This window comes from Melitaea cinxia, chromosome Z (genome assembly GCF_905220565.1).
Source record: "Melitaea cinxia chromosome Z, ilMelCinx1.1, whole genome shotgun sequence".
In the NCBI taxonomy this organism is placed as follows: Eukaryota; Metazoa; Arthropoda; class Insecta; order Lepidoptera; family Nymphalidae; genus Melitaea; species Melitaea cinxia.
Genome location: NC_059424.1, coordinates 5,182,225 through 5,195,487, shown reverse-complemented (window position 1 = coordinate 5,195,487; position 13,263 = coordinate 5,182,225). Strand labels below are relative to the sequence as shown.

The 13,263-nt window shown below is 34.2% G+C and overlaps 1 protein-coding gene across 1 annotated transcript; it reads left to right on the top strand.

The window, feature by feature from the left end:
• The first annotated feature begins 2,469 nt into the window (after positions 1 to 2,469).
• On the top strand, positions 2,470 to 11,824 carry LOC123668594 (solute carrier family 35 member B1 homolog). The gene is made up of 7 exons (XM_045602320.1): positions 2,470 to 2,848; positions 6,499 to 6,621; positions 6,730 to 6,963; positions 7,959 to 8,020; positions 8,532 to 8,679; positions 9,316 to 9,451; positions 11,524 to 11,824. The coding sequence occupies exons 1-7, from the start codon at positions 2,660 to 2,662 to the stop codon at positions 11,589 to 11,591; spliced, it is 960 nt and encodes a 319-aa protein (XP_045458276.1). The 5' UTR covers positions 2,470 to 2,659; the 3' UTR covers positions 11,592 to 11,824.
• The last annotated feature ends 1,439 nt before the right edge of the window (positions 11,825 to 13,263 follow it).

Sequence of the window (13,263 nt, the reverse complement as noted above, 5' to 3'; positions counted from 1 at the left end):
ACATTAAAAAATACTAGAAATACACGTGCGAATAATTCGGACTAAATATTTTTATAATCACAATTTTTTTTTAAACAAAAGCAATAACAAATTTTTTAGTTATTGAAATGTCGTATTCAAAAATAATAATTATCTGTACTCTCGATATTCGTATCTTAATAGTTTTTATGTGTTTAAAATGATAAATTGATAATTGTTTTTTAGTGAAATAAATAGTAAATGGAGAATTTTGTAATTTAAAACTTTTGTGCGCGATAATATTTTGAGTCGACGTCGAACTGTCAACCGCTGTCAACAAATAGCACACCGGCAAGCATGCGACACGTGCTAAACACTCCCGTCCCCCTACCCGTACCACCAAATAGACCGATAAATCGCTTCTGCGCAGCTTCAAGGCCAGCGTTCTTTTTACATGACGCGAACTATAACTAGGTATCTACTTTATTACTTGAAATTAAAATTTAAAAAAAGCTCAGATTCAAATTTTAGATCCCATTTCAAACGTCTGGTATTTCCAAAATCGTTAATATGTTTTATACCAATAAAAATTTAAATAGGTTTGACCTTTAACAGCAAAATTTAATAATTTGATTTAAAAAATAGAGCCTGTGTATCCACATTTTTTCTTTAAAAAATAATATTCTGAGGTACATCATTGTCTGTTTCTCATAATGATACTGAAAACCTCCTTATTCATTAATCAGTTTACTTAGCTTTATAATTAGTAGGTAGTAGTTCTGTAATTTTGTTTTGTATGTATTTTTTCCCTCCATTTTGTTATTGACGTAGGTACAAGTGATGTGCCGGATCGTCAAAAATGTGTCGTAGATCCGCGGATGCGGATACGGATACCGATCTTTATTTACTCACTCAATTGGTGTCGATGTGTGACTTTGAAACGATAGATGACGTCACACCCGCCGCAACGATGGGCAGGACTAGAGTTGCCAGATCGAATGACCCTATTATCGGGAGAAAAAACAATTTTTCGGGATATTGGGACTTTGGTCGGGAGAAACAAAAATAAAATAAAATAAAAGTTCATACATATATTTATAAAACCACAACATGTAACGTTTAACGATACAAATGTCTATATAAATACAAACTAATAAAAAAAGTAGAAAATGGTTTTCTTTTACGATAATCATCATCATTACAATTATTATTAATTCCAGGTACTAAAGAATATGGCCACCCCCTCTCTTCCCATGGGTGTCATAAGAGGCGACTGAGGGATAACACGGTTGCGCTACCACCTTGGAACTTAAAAAGCCGACCGGTGGCGGGATAGCCATCCGACTGCTGGCTTTGAAATACACAGGCCGAAGACAGGCAGCAGCGTCTTAGGTGCGACAAAGCCAGCCCTGCGGTCACCAACCCGCCTGCCCAGCGTGGTGACTATGGGCAAAACACATGAGTTTTATTTTTGGCGTAAACTTGTGGAGGCCTATGTCCAGCAGTGGACTGTATAGGCTGTAATGATGAAACTGAATTTGTTTTTCGGGAATTTTTTTTCTTTGTCGGTAGTCGAGAGGGTATACAAAAATTTGGGAGAATTCTGCCAAATCCCGATCATGCATTGCGCGCGTATTACTTTTGTTTAGCAACTAGGTCCAGGAAACGTCAAGTATCTAAAAAACTTAATAAGCCGCGATAGAATCCGAAAAAGTAGTTTCAATAAAAAAGTTATTTGTTTTTCATTTTCTTATATTTATAAAAGTAACGTCATAGCTTTCTATGTGTAATAGTGATCTCACAGTATAGTTGATTTAGTATCTTTGAGTAATATACTATCAATATGATAACTTACTAGAATATATCTTTGCAATTTAATTTATTTTATAATTATACTACTTAATCACATAATCTAAGTTATTATGCATCATTTTATACTGTCAATTGAATTTGAAAAATAATAAAAGATCCGTATCCGTGACGGATACGGATAAGGATATCTGCGGATACGGATAAGGATATCCGGAAAATCACTAGTATCCTACCTATTATGTTCTTGTTGGCACATACCGTATACCATATAAATCGTTTAACGCATCTTGTTGAGCATTTATATATTAGTTGTGTAATTATAAATCCGTAATTTTAATTTCTACAATAGTGCTCTTTTTGAAAAATCGAATAGAATCGACTCGAAAATCGAATTTTATTGAACTAAGTAATTTTATAATAGTCATTACAATATAGGAAGTTAGCAAGGGCGAACTCAAAGAGATCTCTTCCAGTCAACCAATAAATAAAAGACAAACAAACAATTTTTACATTCGAACAATAACGAACAAGCAATTAACAATCGAAAAAAGTTTCGCCAAATCGTGGGCCAAATTCAGTGAGCCGTGGTCTATGGCCGTGGTAGACCTATTTATTAACTTTACAAATTTTGAGTTGGTAGCACTGCTAACGCTAATATGGCAATACAGTAAAGTCAGACTGTACGTGTCAGTTTTGTATTTGTTCAAATGTACAAAACTAAAAACTTTCTGAATTTTGTAAATTTAACAATTTATTACTTACGTGTCTTTTAGACGTCGAAATAAATTTGTCTACGAAATGGTGTATTTGTCAAGCTCTATTAAAGAAAGTTGACCTGTATGAACTTAGAGGTTTTTCATTGAAAACTAAGTTCTTAAAATATACAAATATGGTTAAATATGAAAAAGAAATCCGTTTTATATTTTATGCTTCTTCTATATTTATATGTTACTTCATGTTTGGAATACTACAAGAAAAGATTACAAGAGGAAAATACGGTGGCGAAACCTTTACGTGTGCACTTTCCCTAGTTCTAATTCAATGTCTAGTAAACTTTACTTTTGCGCAAATATTAATGGTAAGTTTATAATTAATGATTATGTAATAATAGACTATCACTGCTTAATTATCCCACATATTCTCTTTAAGATAACTATCATGTAACAGATGCGTTATTTTTCAAATAATTTAAATTTAGAATAAACTACCTTTATTTCACATACACAACATAAAATCGACTTGGGTAAATCTTTAGTTAAGTGGGCTCCAATTTATGGGGTCCTGGGGGAAGAGGGGGTGAAGGGAGGGGGGAGGGTGGGTTTTTTACCCCCCTCGTAGTGTGCTTTTCGCGTAAACCCCGTGGTTTCGAAGATATCGTGTTTGAGGTTTTGAGGTTAACTTTACGTGATTCAGAGATATTACAATACCTTAGAGCTCCGCGTCTGACTCCACCTTAACTCCGGTGCTGCGGGAAGTGCACTCATATGCTCTGTTCACCAGCTTTCACACTTTATTTTCGAACAAATTTACGTAAAAACGATCTCGATTGCAAGATCAACAAACTATACGAACTGACGTTTAACGACTAACAAATAGACACCGTTGACCAAAATAAGGCGTCACTTAGCATTTCCTTTAAAACACAAAGCTTTAGATTAGGAAAAACCGAATTTCGGGACCGTGGGGGGAAGGGGGGGGGCGCTACCCCTGGTACCACTGTCACACCTCAGAACCCCATGGTTATGGAGATATCCATGGTTAAAGTTTTGAGGTTAGAAGAAGAATTTCGAAAGTTAGAGGAACGCTTGGCTCCGGCGCTGCGGGAAGTGCAGCCCTTCCGCCCTTGCGTGCGAAAGCACGCTCACTCATGCTCCGTTCCGCAGCGGAGGCTGGTCGCCTTCGGCGACCAGCCTCAGCCGCTCCTCTACGCATTCGTTCGCGCGCTTTCGCACGGCGGGCGAGGGCTGCCCTTCCCTCCGCGCCTCCGCGGCACAAAAAAAACACTCTAGGGGTAGGACAGACCAAGACCACGTGGACAGTGGGGTGCTCCGATTCGGTTTTGGGTATTTTTCGAATTTCTAAACCTATATTCTAGCACGCAATGTTACTAATTTTATTAGAATATTATGTCTGACGCGTTATTTTGTTTAAAAGTGTCGATTTGTCAGTCGTTAAGCGTCAGTTCGTATCGTTTGTTGATCTTGCAATCGAGATCGTTTTTACGTAAATTTGTTCGAAAATAAGGTGTGAAAGTTGATGAATGGAGCATATGAGTGCACTTCCCGCTGCACCGGAGTTAAGGTGGAGTCAGACACGGAGCTCTAAGGTATTGTAATATCTCTGAATCACGTAAAGTTAACCCCAAAACTTCAAACACGAAATCTTCGAAACCACGGGGTTTACGTGAAATGCACACTACGGGGGGCTAAAAAACCCACCCTCCCTACCTCCCTTTACCCCCCCACCCCCATTTCACCCCATAAATCGGAGCCCACTTAACTAACGAATGACCTCGACTTGAAATAAAATAATTTTGAAGACTATATAGGTACAAAACTAAAAACTTCAATGTATAAATTCCATTCTGTACTACATTACCACATTCAAAATTTTATCTTTTTTCTCCACTCTTTTCTGAAGGAAAAATAATGGTATATTTTCATATTAAACACATACCATTTTGCTTTACTGATAGCATTGTTACATATGTATGTAGCATAGAAAATATATCCTTAAAATTTTAATTTAAAATAAAGAATGAACAATATATATGTTGGTAATAACGAAATAGTAGTTTTCAAAGTAATTATTAAGGCTGAGGATATTTGGACACTAGCGTGACTCCAGTGGTAACCCAGCGTGACTGGTACTTCTTGAAAAAAAAAACTCACCTAAGCAAACCTAACCTCATAATTAGACTGTTCATCAGCATAATGTTGTTCTGTGAAGTGATTAAATTACGGAAACAGAACCACAATAGATTTGAAACTGTACTTAGTGCCAGTCAGGCTAGTCACACTAAATTACTGCTGGAGTCACACTAGTGTCTGAATATCCTTATTGAATTATTAATTTAACATTTTCAATAAGTCAAGTATCAAAAAAGGTCAAGGTCCTCCTATTGTCTCTATTTGACATTTCGACATCTCCGAATAATACGCTAATAGATTAAGGAAAATATCAAACTTTCAATTGGTGTAGTAAACCTTGGGTGGTAAATATAGGTGGTGATTCGTGTGGTTTATGTATAGTTTGAATTATAGGGACACTGTAACCACTATTCTCACACTTCCTTAGATAACAAGGGTAGCGCTTTAACATAAAACTATTGTCTAGTAAATGAGCATCTTGAGAGTGTTATGTAGTACTTTTTCACCTATTTACTTTGAATTCGATCCAAAATATTGTTGATTATATATATCAAATGTGTTTATTACATATATGTATATAATTGCTTATATCCTAACATTCTTAATACAATTTTTTGTTACTTTATGTACCAATATAATTGGAAGACGTGTTAGCGCAGCAGTCACAGTACTGGATGTTGCGCGGGCGGTAGCGGGTTCGACCTCCGCTCACGACACATTTTTATTGGCCATATAGATGTTTGTCGTTGTCTGGGCGTTTGTGCGTGTATATTGTGTGTTTTGGGACACCCGGCACAGGAGAAAATCCAACCAGGGGCTGTTGAGTGTGAAGCGTTTATTTATTTATTTATTATTATAATAATTTGAATATTTGATACAAAATACCATTCACCTAATAACTTTCTTATGTATTTAACATAGAACTTTAAATTGACTATCTAAATTGCTGAGATGCATAATTGACTGAGGAATGAACACGATAATACTATATACTAGATTTACATGACAGGTTTGAAATTAAGGTACTACTAGCGATTGAGGGTTTGATACCTGCACATACCAAGATTATATAGCCCATATATATGTTTACCCTAATTAGAAAATTATGTGGTGTCATGGGACACCAGGTAGGAACGAAGTTCCTTTGGATAGTATAGAAGCAACACAATAAAAAAAAAGAAAAATGTTGAATTATATATATATATATTTTCTAGTTCTTGTTTTTTTTTAATTTTGTTGATTGGTTTTTACTTAAGTACATAAAAGTATTTAGGAAATTTAGTATTATAGAAAATAGCGAATACCGTAGAATTAAATAAATCAAACAAAATAATAATAATAATAATTCGAACTATTAAGTGAAATAAAAAAAACATGTCTCTTTATTGTCGACAGTATATAATTACATAAATAATTCAAAAAAAAGTTTACTAGTAATATTTTAGTTTAACAAACGTCATATTATATAGTCATGTGACTGATATTACGTCACTTCCGTTCACACTTATTTTTCTTACGGTTTTAATATCACATTTTTTTCAGTTTGGTCACCCAGCCAAATGTCCAGCCTGCCATAAGGAATAATAATAATAATAATACACTTTATTGTACACCAAAAACAGAAATAATACATATTAAAGAAGGAAAAAAAAAATATTGACAATATATTCATTAGGTACAAAGGGCAGCCTTATCGCTAAAAAGCGATCTATTCCAGGCAACCTTAGGGCAAAGGAAATGTTAACTTCGTTCCAAAATGTTATACATGATGTGTTATTCTGTTAAAGTAGTTAGTTAGTTATATTAGTTAGTTATAGTTAGTAAGTTATAGTATAGTATGGTTATTAAACTTTTACAGGTATCATGGAAACATGAGAAGGACACAACACGCACCATATACTACTTTTCATCTGCTCTAACATACTTGTTGGCTATGGTTTGCTCAGTGATGGCACTGCAATGGGTCAATTATCCAACACAGGTACATTTATTTTGTAATTCCCATGCGTTACATGAGACAATTTTCAATTAAATTATTGCATAAAATTTTAATAAATTTACAAAAGTGACAATATGTTATGCATTTCAGGTTGTTGGAAAAGCAGCTAAACCAATTCCAGTGATGATCCTTGGTGTATTACTAGGACGGAAGAAGTATCCACTAAGGAAATACCTCTTTGTCTTTCTAATTGTCCTAGGAATAATTTTGTTTATGTACAAGGATCAACCAGAGAAATCTGTTGGTAACTCACAGGGCATAGGTATCGGTGAAGTGTTACTTCTCTTGTCTTTGACTATGGATGGATTGACTGGTGCTGTTCAGGTAATCTTGTAACAAATGATATCTATTAATGTTATAGAGCTATATTGATGTGCTTAGGTTAAAGACGGTAAAGTATATTGAAATGTTAGAAAAATTAATATGAATGAAAAATAAATCAAGTCTGGGATTAACTTAATTCTAACAAATTAAATAAATGCTATTATAATATTAATATACTTTTAATATAATAATGATACATTTTGTGACATCAAATCATCTGTGCTAGTTTGGCACTGTTGGAAGCCATCATATCTGAATGAATGAATGATCATAATTTGAATGAATGAATGATAAATTTTACAATTCAAATCATATAAGAAATGTAATAGTGTCAAAATTTTATACCAGCAGTATAAAACGGTTTCCGCCTTTTACCTAAGCACTGCAGTATATTTTATGTGTATTGTTATATTTTTGGTATGTAGACTATGTTGTATTGTAGTAAATTAAAAAATTTGTGCCATTTGTAGTTATTCATATATACTTTTATTACGCTTCAGCCTATAATATCCTACTACTAGGCATAGGCCTCTTTTCCCATGTAGGAGAAGGATCCCGACTAGAAAAAAGGTAAAAGGACCGGACCGAACCGGCTGATCAGGATGAGATGAGATTTCCTGATCTTGTCCAGATCAGGAAATCTCATCTCATCCTGATCAGGTCCAGACAAATCATCTGCGTTACATGCCTTATCTAGTCTTGATCAGGCATGCCTGGTCCAGTCCTTCTAAGGAAGACGAAAAAATTTCTACTCGGGATGAGAGCTTAATCCACCATGCTGCTCCAATGCGGGTTGGCGGATATATTCCCTACTATGAGTAACGATCGCTATCAGGTGTAGATGATAACAACCAGGACCAATGGTAAAAAAGCGTAATATATACATTTATTAATTATAAAACAATTATCGTATTGTGTTCTAATGATTAAAATTAATATCTGTTGACTTTTTTATTTTTCTTTTAGATTACTTTGTTATTATATCTATTTTCCAGGAGAGAATAAAAAGTGAATCATCTCCAACAGCCTATTCAATGATGCTTAACACAAATTGGTGGTATGTGTATATTTTTCTGTATTAGTTGAAATACTTGCAATAATATATTTAAAATGGATATCTCTTTTAGTCAGTTAGTTAGTAGATCTATATAGTAGATTATAAATCTTGTAAAATATTTTTTTTCTATAATAGTACAATAAGCACTACTACTTTATTCGAACACAAATTCAATGCTTGCGAATTTTAAAATTTTGTGCAGCATAATGCGAATGTAAAATATCAGGTTAACATGTCGTAATATGAATAACCTATACTCGTAGAATTATTTAATATACCTAGGGATATACTCAATACCTTTGAATTACAGATGTATACTTTGGAATATTTAAAAACTTTTTAAACTGACAGTCAAAGAGACCTAAGAATTATGCTTAATTTGTCACACCAAGGCCTGCTAACATATTTTAACACAAATAAGCTTTTGCCCAGAAGTGCGACAGTTTGTATAATGTTTAATTTATGTCTAATGTTGCCTTCCAGTAATTTGATGCGAATTCTTTTTCGTTAGGTCAGCAATTATTTCGGCATCTGGTGTCCTTCTAACTGGAGAGATATTTAAGTTTGTAACATTTGTGAATCATCACCCGGAGATTATCATTTACTTAATTGTATTTGCTTTGATGGGCGCTCTGGGACAGCTCTTTATATTCTTTATGGTATGTTACCAAAGTACCTGTACACTTAGAAATAATTATGTTAGTTACTATAAAATATGACATACATATTTATCATATATATATATTGCCGACCTTACTCACTTTACTCACCACAGGAATACAACACTAAGAAGTGTTATTTAGCTGTGATCTTTTGTAAGGTCGAGGTACTTGTCCTGTGCTGCTCCAGATGTTGAGGAGGATAATTTCTGCTACACTTTAACTGAGTTAAAAACTATATAAAACTATACATCATTATCATCACTTTAGCCTATCGCAGTCCATTGCTGGCATAGGCCTATCCCTAATTTCAAGGGCAGGCGGTTTGGTGACCGCAGGGCTGACTTTGTCGCACCTAAGACTCTGCTGCTCATCCTCGGCCTGTGTATTTCAAAGCTAGAAAACTAAAAAAAATAAAAAAAAACTAAAACTATACATATTCATTAGTAATATAATATGTATAATGAAATTACATGTACTAAAATTGTAATTGGCAGATGTCTGTAAATAAAAGAATTTTATAAAAACAAAACTAATTGGAGCAATAAGAAAAAAATTATTTTTCGATAAAATTTAACCTGATTGTAGCTGTGTGTATGCTTGTTATGTAAAATTTGATATATCGTTTTCTTTTAGGTGGCAGAATTCGGTCCACTCCCTTGCTCGGTGGTGACAACAACAAGAAAATTTTTCACAGTTTTAGCATCAATTATCCTCTTTGGTAATGTTTTATCTCAACGTCAATGGCTCGGTGCTCTGTTGGTATTTAACGGTAAGACTTTTTTTATTACCTCCACATTCCTTTATTGGCATAATTTCAGAATGTATATTGAAATAGCTGTATATAAAATATTATGGTAGTAACATCTTCGATGTGACAAAAAAGTCAACTCTGTCACTAATGCTGTTTGTCCAGTGTGGTGACTAGAGCGTCACCCTTGATGATAATGTTGCGATATCATCGCAGTGAAGCGAAGTTACGAATTTATTAAATGGTAATATTAAAAAAAAAAAAAAAACCCTTAAAATATTATTAAAAAGTCTAATTTAAAGTTTCAACTAAGTTTAGTTTTTAAAACAATTGCAAGGTCTAAAATCTGAGTTTCAATAAAAAATATAGTGATACGTGTATCGATTTTGAACCCACTAAAATTTCTATATCTCAATATTTGTGTTTTATAACCGTTTCCAATAAAGGAGGAACTTCTCAATTAGATAGTTTATTTTTTTTATGTATGGTTACCTCAGAACTTGACTGGGAAGACCGATTTTGATGACTTTTTTTTTATCGTAAGACGGTGCGTATTATGTGGTCCCATTTAAATGTAATTGAGATCTACGTTGTATTATACCGCACAACTTTTCACTGTGTGTACTGAATTTGATGATCCAGAGAGAGAAATGCAAACCCACGTTTCCTTTATCTCATAGCCACGTTTCGTATATCTAAGACATAGTGCATTCACATTGTGCAGCTCTTTTGCTAAAGAAGTTTTACTTCATTCGTATGGTGTAAAGCACTCTCGTTTTTTTTTTGTTGTCAAGGTATGGGTCTTTATCTCCCCATCATATTGACGTTTCAGTTACAGAAAATGTAGTTAACATTAATTACTATGGAGCAATAGGCATGACGACAGTATGGAAAAATCGTCAATTTAGTTTTTTTGGGGAACACTCATATTAAAAAAAAAAAAAAATTAAAAATACTGGTGTAGTTTTATTTAAAAAAAACATTATTATAATTTTCAAAATCATAAAACATTAAAATACTGTAATCGGCCGTTTTGATTGAAACACGAATCACGTCGCATGATGTCAAGCTTAGGTAAACACCACTGTCAATACGCTCATTCACTGTGTTTTGTTCTTAGACACAATGACATGTTTACCTAAGCGTAACGTCAGTGCCGACGCCATGACACTTGCAGCTGTTTGGCGCACTATTTGAAAAAATATTAGAAAAATAATTTTAAACTTTCTTAAACTTAAGTTTATTATCGAAATAAAAGTTTTATTGTTTGTAAATGGTAAATGTGTACCCACAAACGGAAGAGGTTTTCAAAATCTTTCGTCACGCCTATTATAATAAATACTAGCGACCCTCCCCGGCTTCGCACGAGTGCAATGCTGATACTAAATATACTATAGAATGTCTTTATTTATAGTGTGAAGCTAGCTTATAGCATGGTTATTAACATAATAACAACAACATTCAAATATGCGTCGTTAGATTACGCGTTGTTACAGAATGCGTTGAAGAAATAAAGGTTCACTGCTCGTTCCCCGTATGTGATAGCGTGATAATATGTAGCCTATATGTTTACCCGACTTCTTAATAATATTCTTGCCAAATTTGAAGTAAATCCATGCAGTACTTTTTGAGTTTATCTCGGACATACATACAGACAAACAGACAAAAATTCTAAAAACCATATTTCTGGCTTCGGTATCGATAGTAGATCACACCCCAAGTATTCTGTTAAAAAAATATTCAATGTACAGTTTTGACTTTCCTACCATTTTATTATATGTATAGATAATTCATATCTCCACTATCGCAATAAAAAAATATATGTAAACTATGAATTTATACAAAAATCTAAACCGCAACTATTCATCACATACGTATACCCCACGCCAATCGCACTTTTGGGAAAAGGGTTTTTTCTTTAAAAAAAACTAATAAAAAAAAACACTGGATCTTAATCTGTTAATTTCATGTATCTAGGTAAATTTAATAAAACGACTGCCGAAATGTACCGTAATGACCAAATTATTAACATTGGTTCGATTTAGAAGAATATGTATTTGTATATGATTTTATAATAATCTTTTTTGTTTCAGGTTTATTTTTAGATATATTTTACAGTAGAGAAAAAGCCTCGCCAGCAAAAAGTGCAATAAATAAATAATTTTATTTAGTTTATTGAATATATTATAAATAAATAATAATAGAAAAATAATAATTACATCATGAAAGTCGAAAACTGAGAAAAAACGTAAATATCTGGATCTGGTGCACGAGTTTGTCGGCATGTGGGATGTGAGCTCCGCTGAAATCATCCCTAACGTAATATCTGCCAACGGTTTGATCCCGGTTAGCTTCGCTCACCATCTGAGGCAATTGGGGATCCGGGACGATTCTCTCGCAGCCAGGATGCAGAAGACGGTGTTGCTTGACTCGGCTAGGATTGTCCGCCGGTTTCAGCCTACAGACCTAACCCCCGGCCGCTTGATCTCGTTGCCGGGGCGTAATCCTCCACCCGACATTTTATATGGCTAGGATTGTCCGCCAGTTTCAGCCTACAGCCCTAACCCCCCGGCCGCTTGATCTCCTTGCCGGGGCGTAATCCTGCACCCTATATATTTATTAAACGGGCGGAGTGACATCCAACATAATAATAAAAAAATTAATTATAAATAAATAAAAGGACTGATATAAGTGAAATAAGAAACTATTAATTTTTTTAACTGAAATGTATTTAAAAAACATGATATTTAAGATATAATTATGGCAAATAAACAATTTTACATATTATTTCCGTAGTTGTCTATAACGCTATACTTACTACGGTATTTGTACAGTACCCGACCATAAATAATGCACGACAACTTTTGGAAAGAGACAATCGACTTTTTAACCGACTTCCAAAAAAGGAGGAGGTTCTCAATTCGACTGTATTTTTTTTTTTATGTATGTTACATCAGAACTTTTGACCGGGTAGACCGATTTCGACAAATTTTGTTTTAATCGAAAGGTGGTTTGTGCCAATTGGTCCCATTTAAATTTATTTGAGATCTAACAACTACTTTTCGAGTTGTATCTAATAATGCGTTTTTACTTGACGCTTTTTTCGTCGACCTACGTTGTATTATACCGCATAACTTTCTACTGGATGTACCGATTTTGATAATTCTTTTTTTGTTGGAAAGGAGATATCCCTAGTAGTAGAAAGAGTAGTAGAAACCGGGATCTGATGATGGGACCCCAGAGAAATTGAGGGAAACTCTCGAAAATCCGCAATAACTTTTTGCTGGGTGTACCGATTTTGATAATTTTTAATTTAATCGAAAGCTGATGTTTGTCATGTGGTCACATATAAATTTTATTGAGATCTGATCACTACTTTTTGAGTAATCTTTGATAACGCGTAGTTACTTTACTATTTTTTCGTCGATCTACGTTGTATTACTCGTCGATGTAATTGAAGTCGGTTTTTTTTCGTTTGCGAGCAAACACAATTATTTTGTCACTTATCATCAATATTAATAATTAAGTATATCATCTAACAAGTAGCTAGATAGTAGATACTAAGGGTCGACCGGGATAGCTTTTTCGTTCGCGGCCGAGACCGAGACTGAGACCGAGACCGAGAATAAATTAAAATCTCGGCCGAGACCGAGAATAAGTTAAAATCTCAGCCGAGACCGAGAATAAGTTAAAATCTCGGCCGAGACCGAGACCGAGAATAAATTGAAATCTCGGCCGAGACCGAGAGCCGAGACCGAGAATACATAAATAAATAAAAAAAGGAAAATGCACTAGTTTTGCATAATAATTATAGTATACAGGCAGTCCTCGAC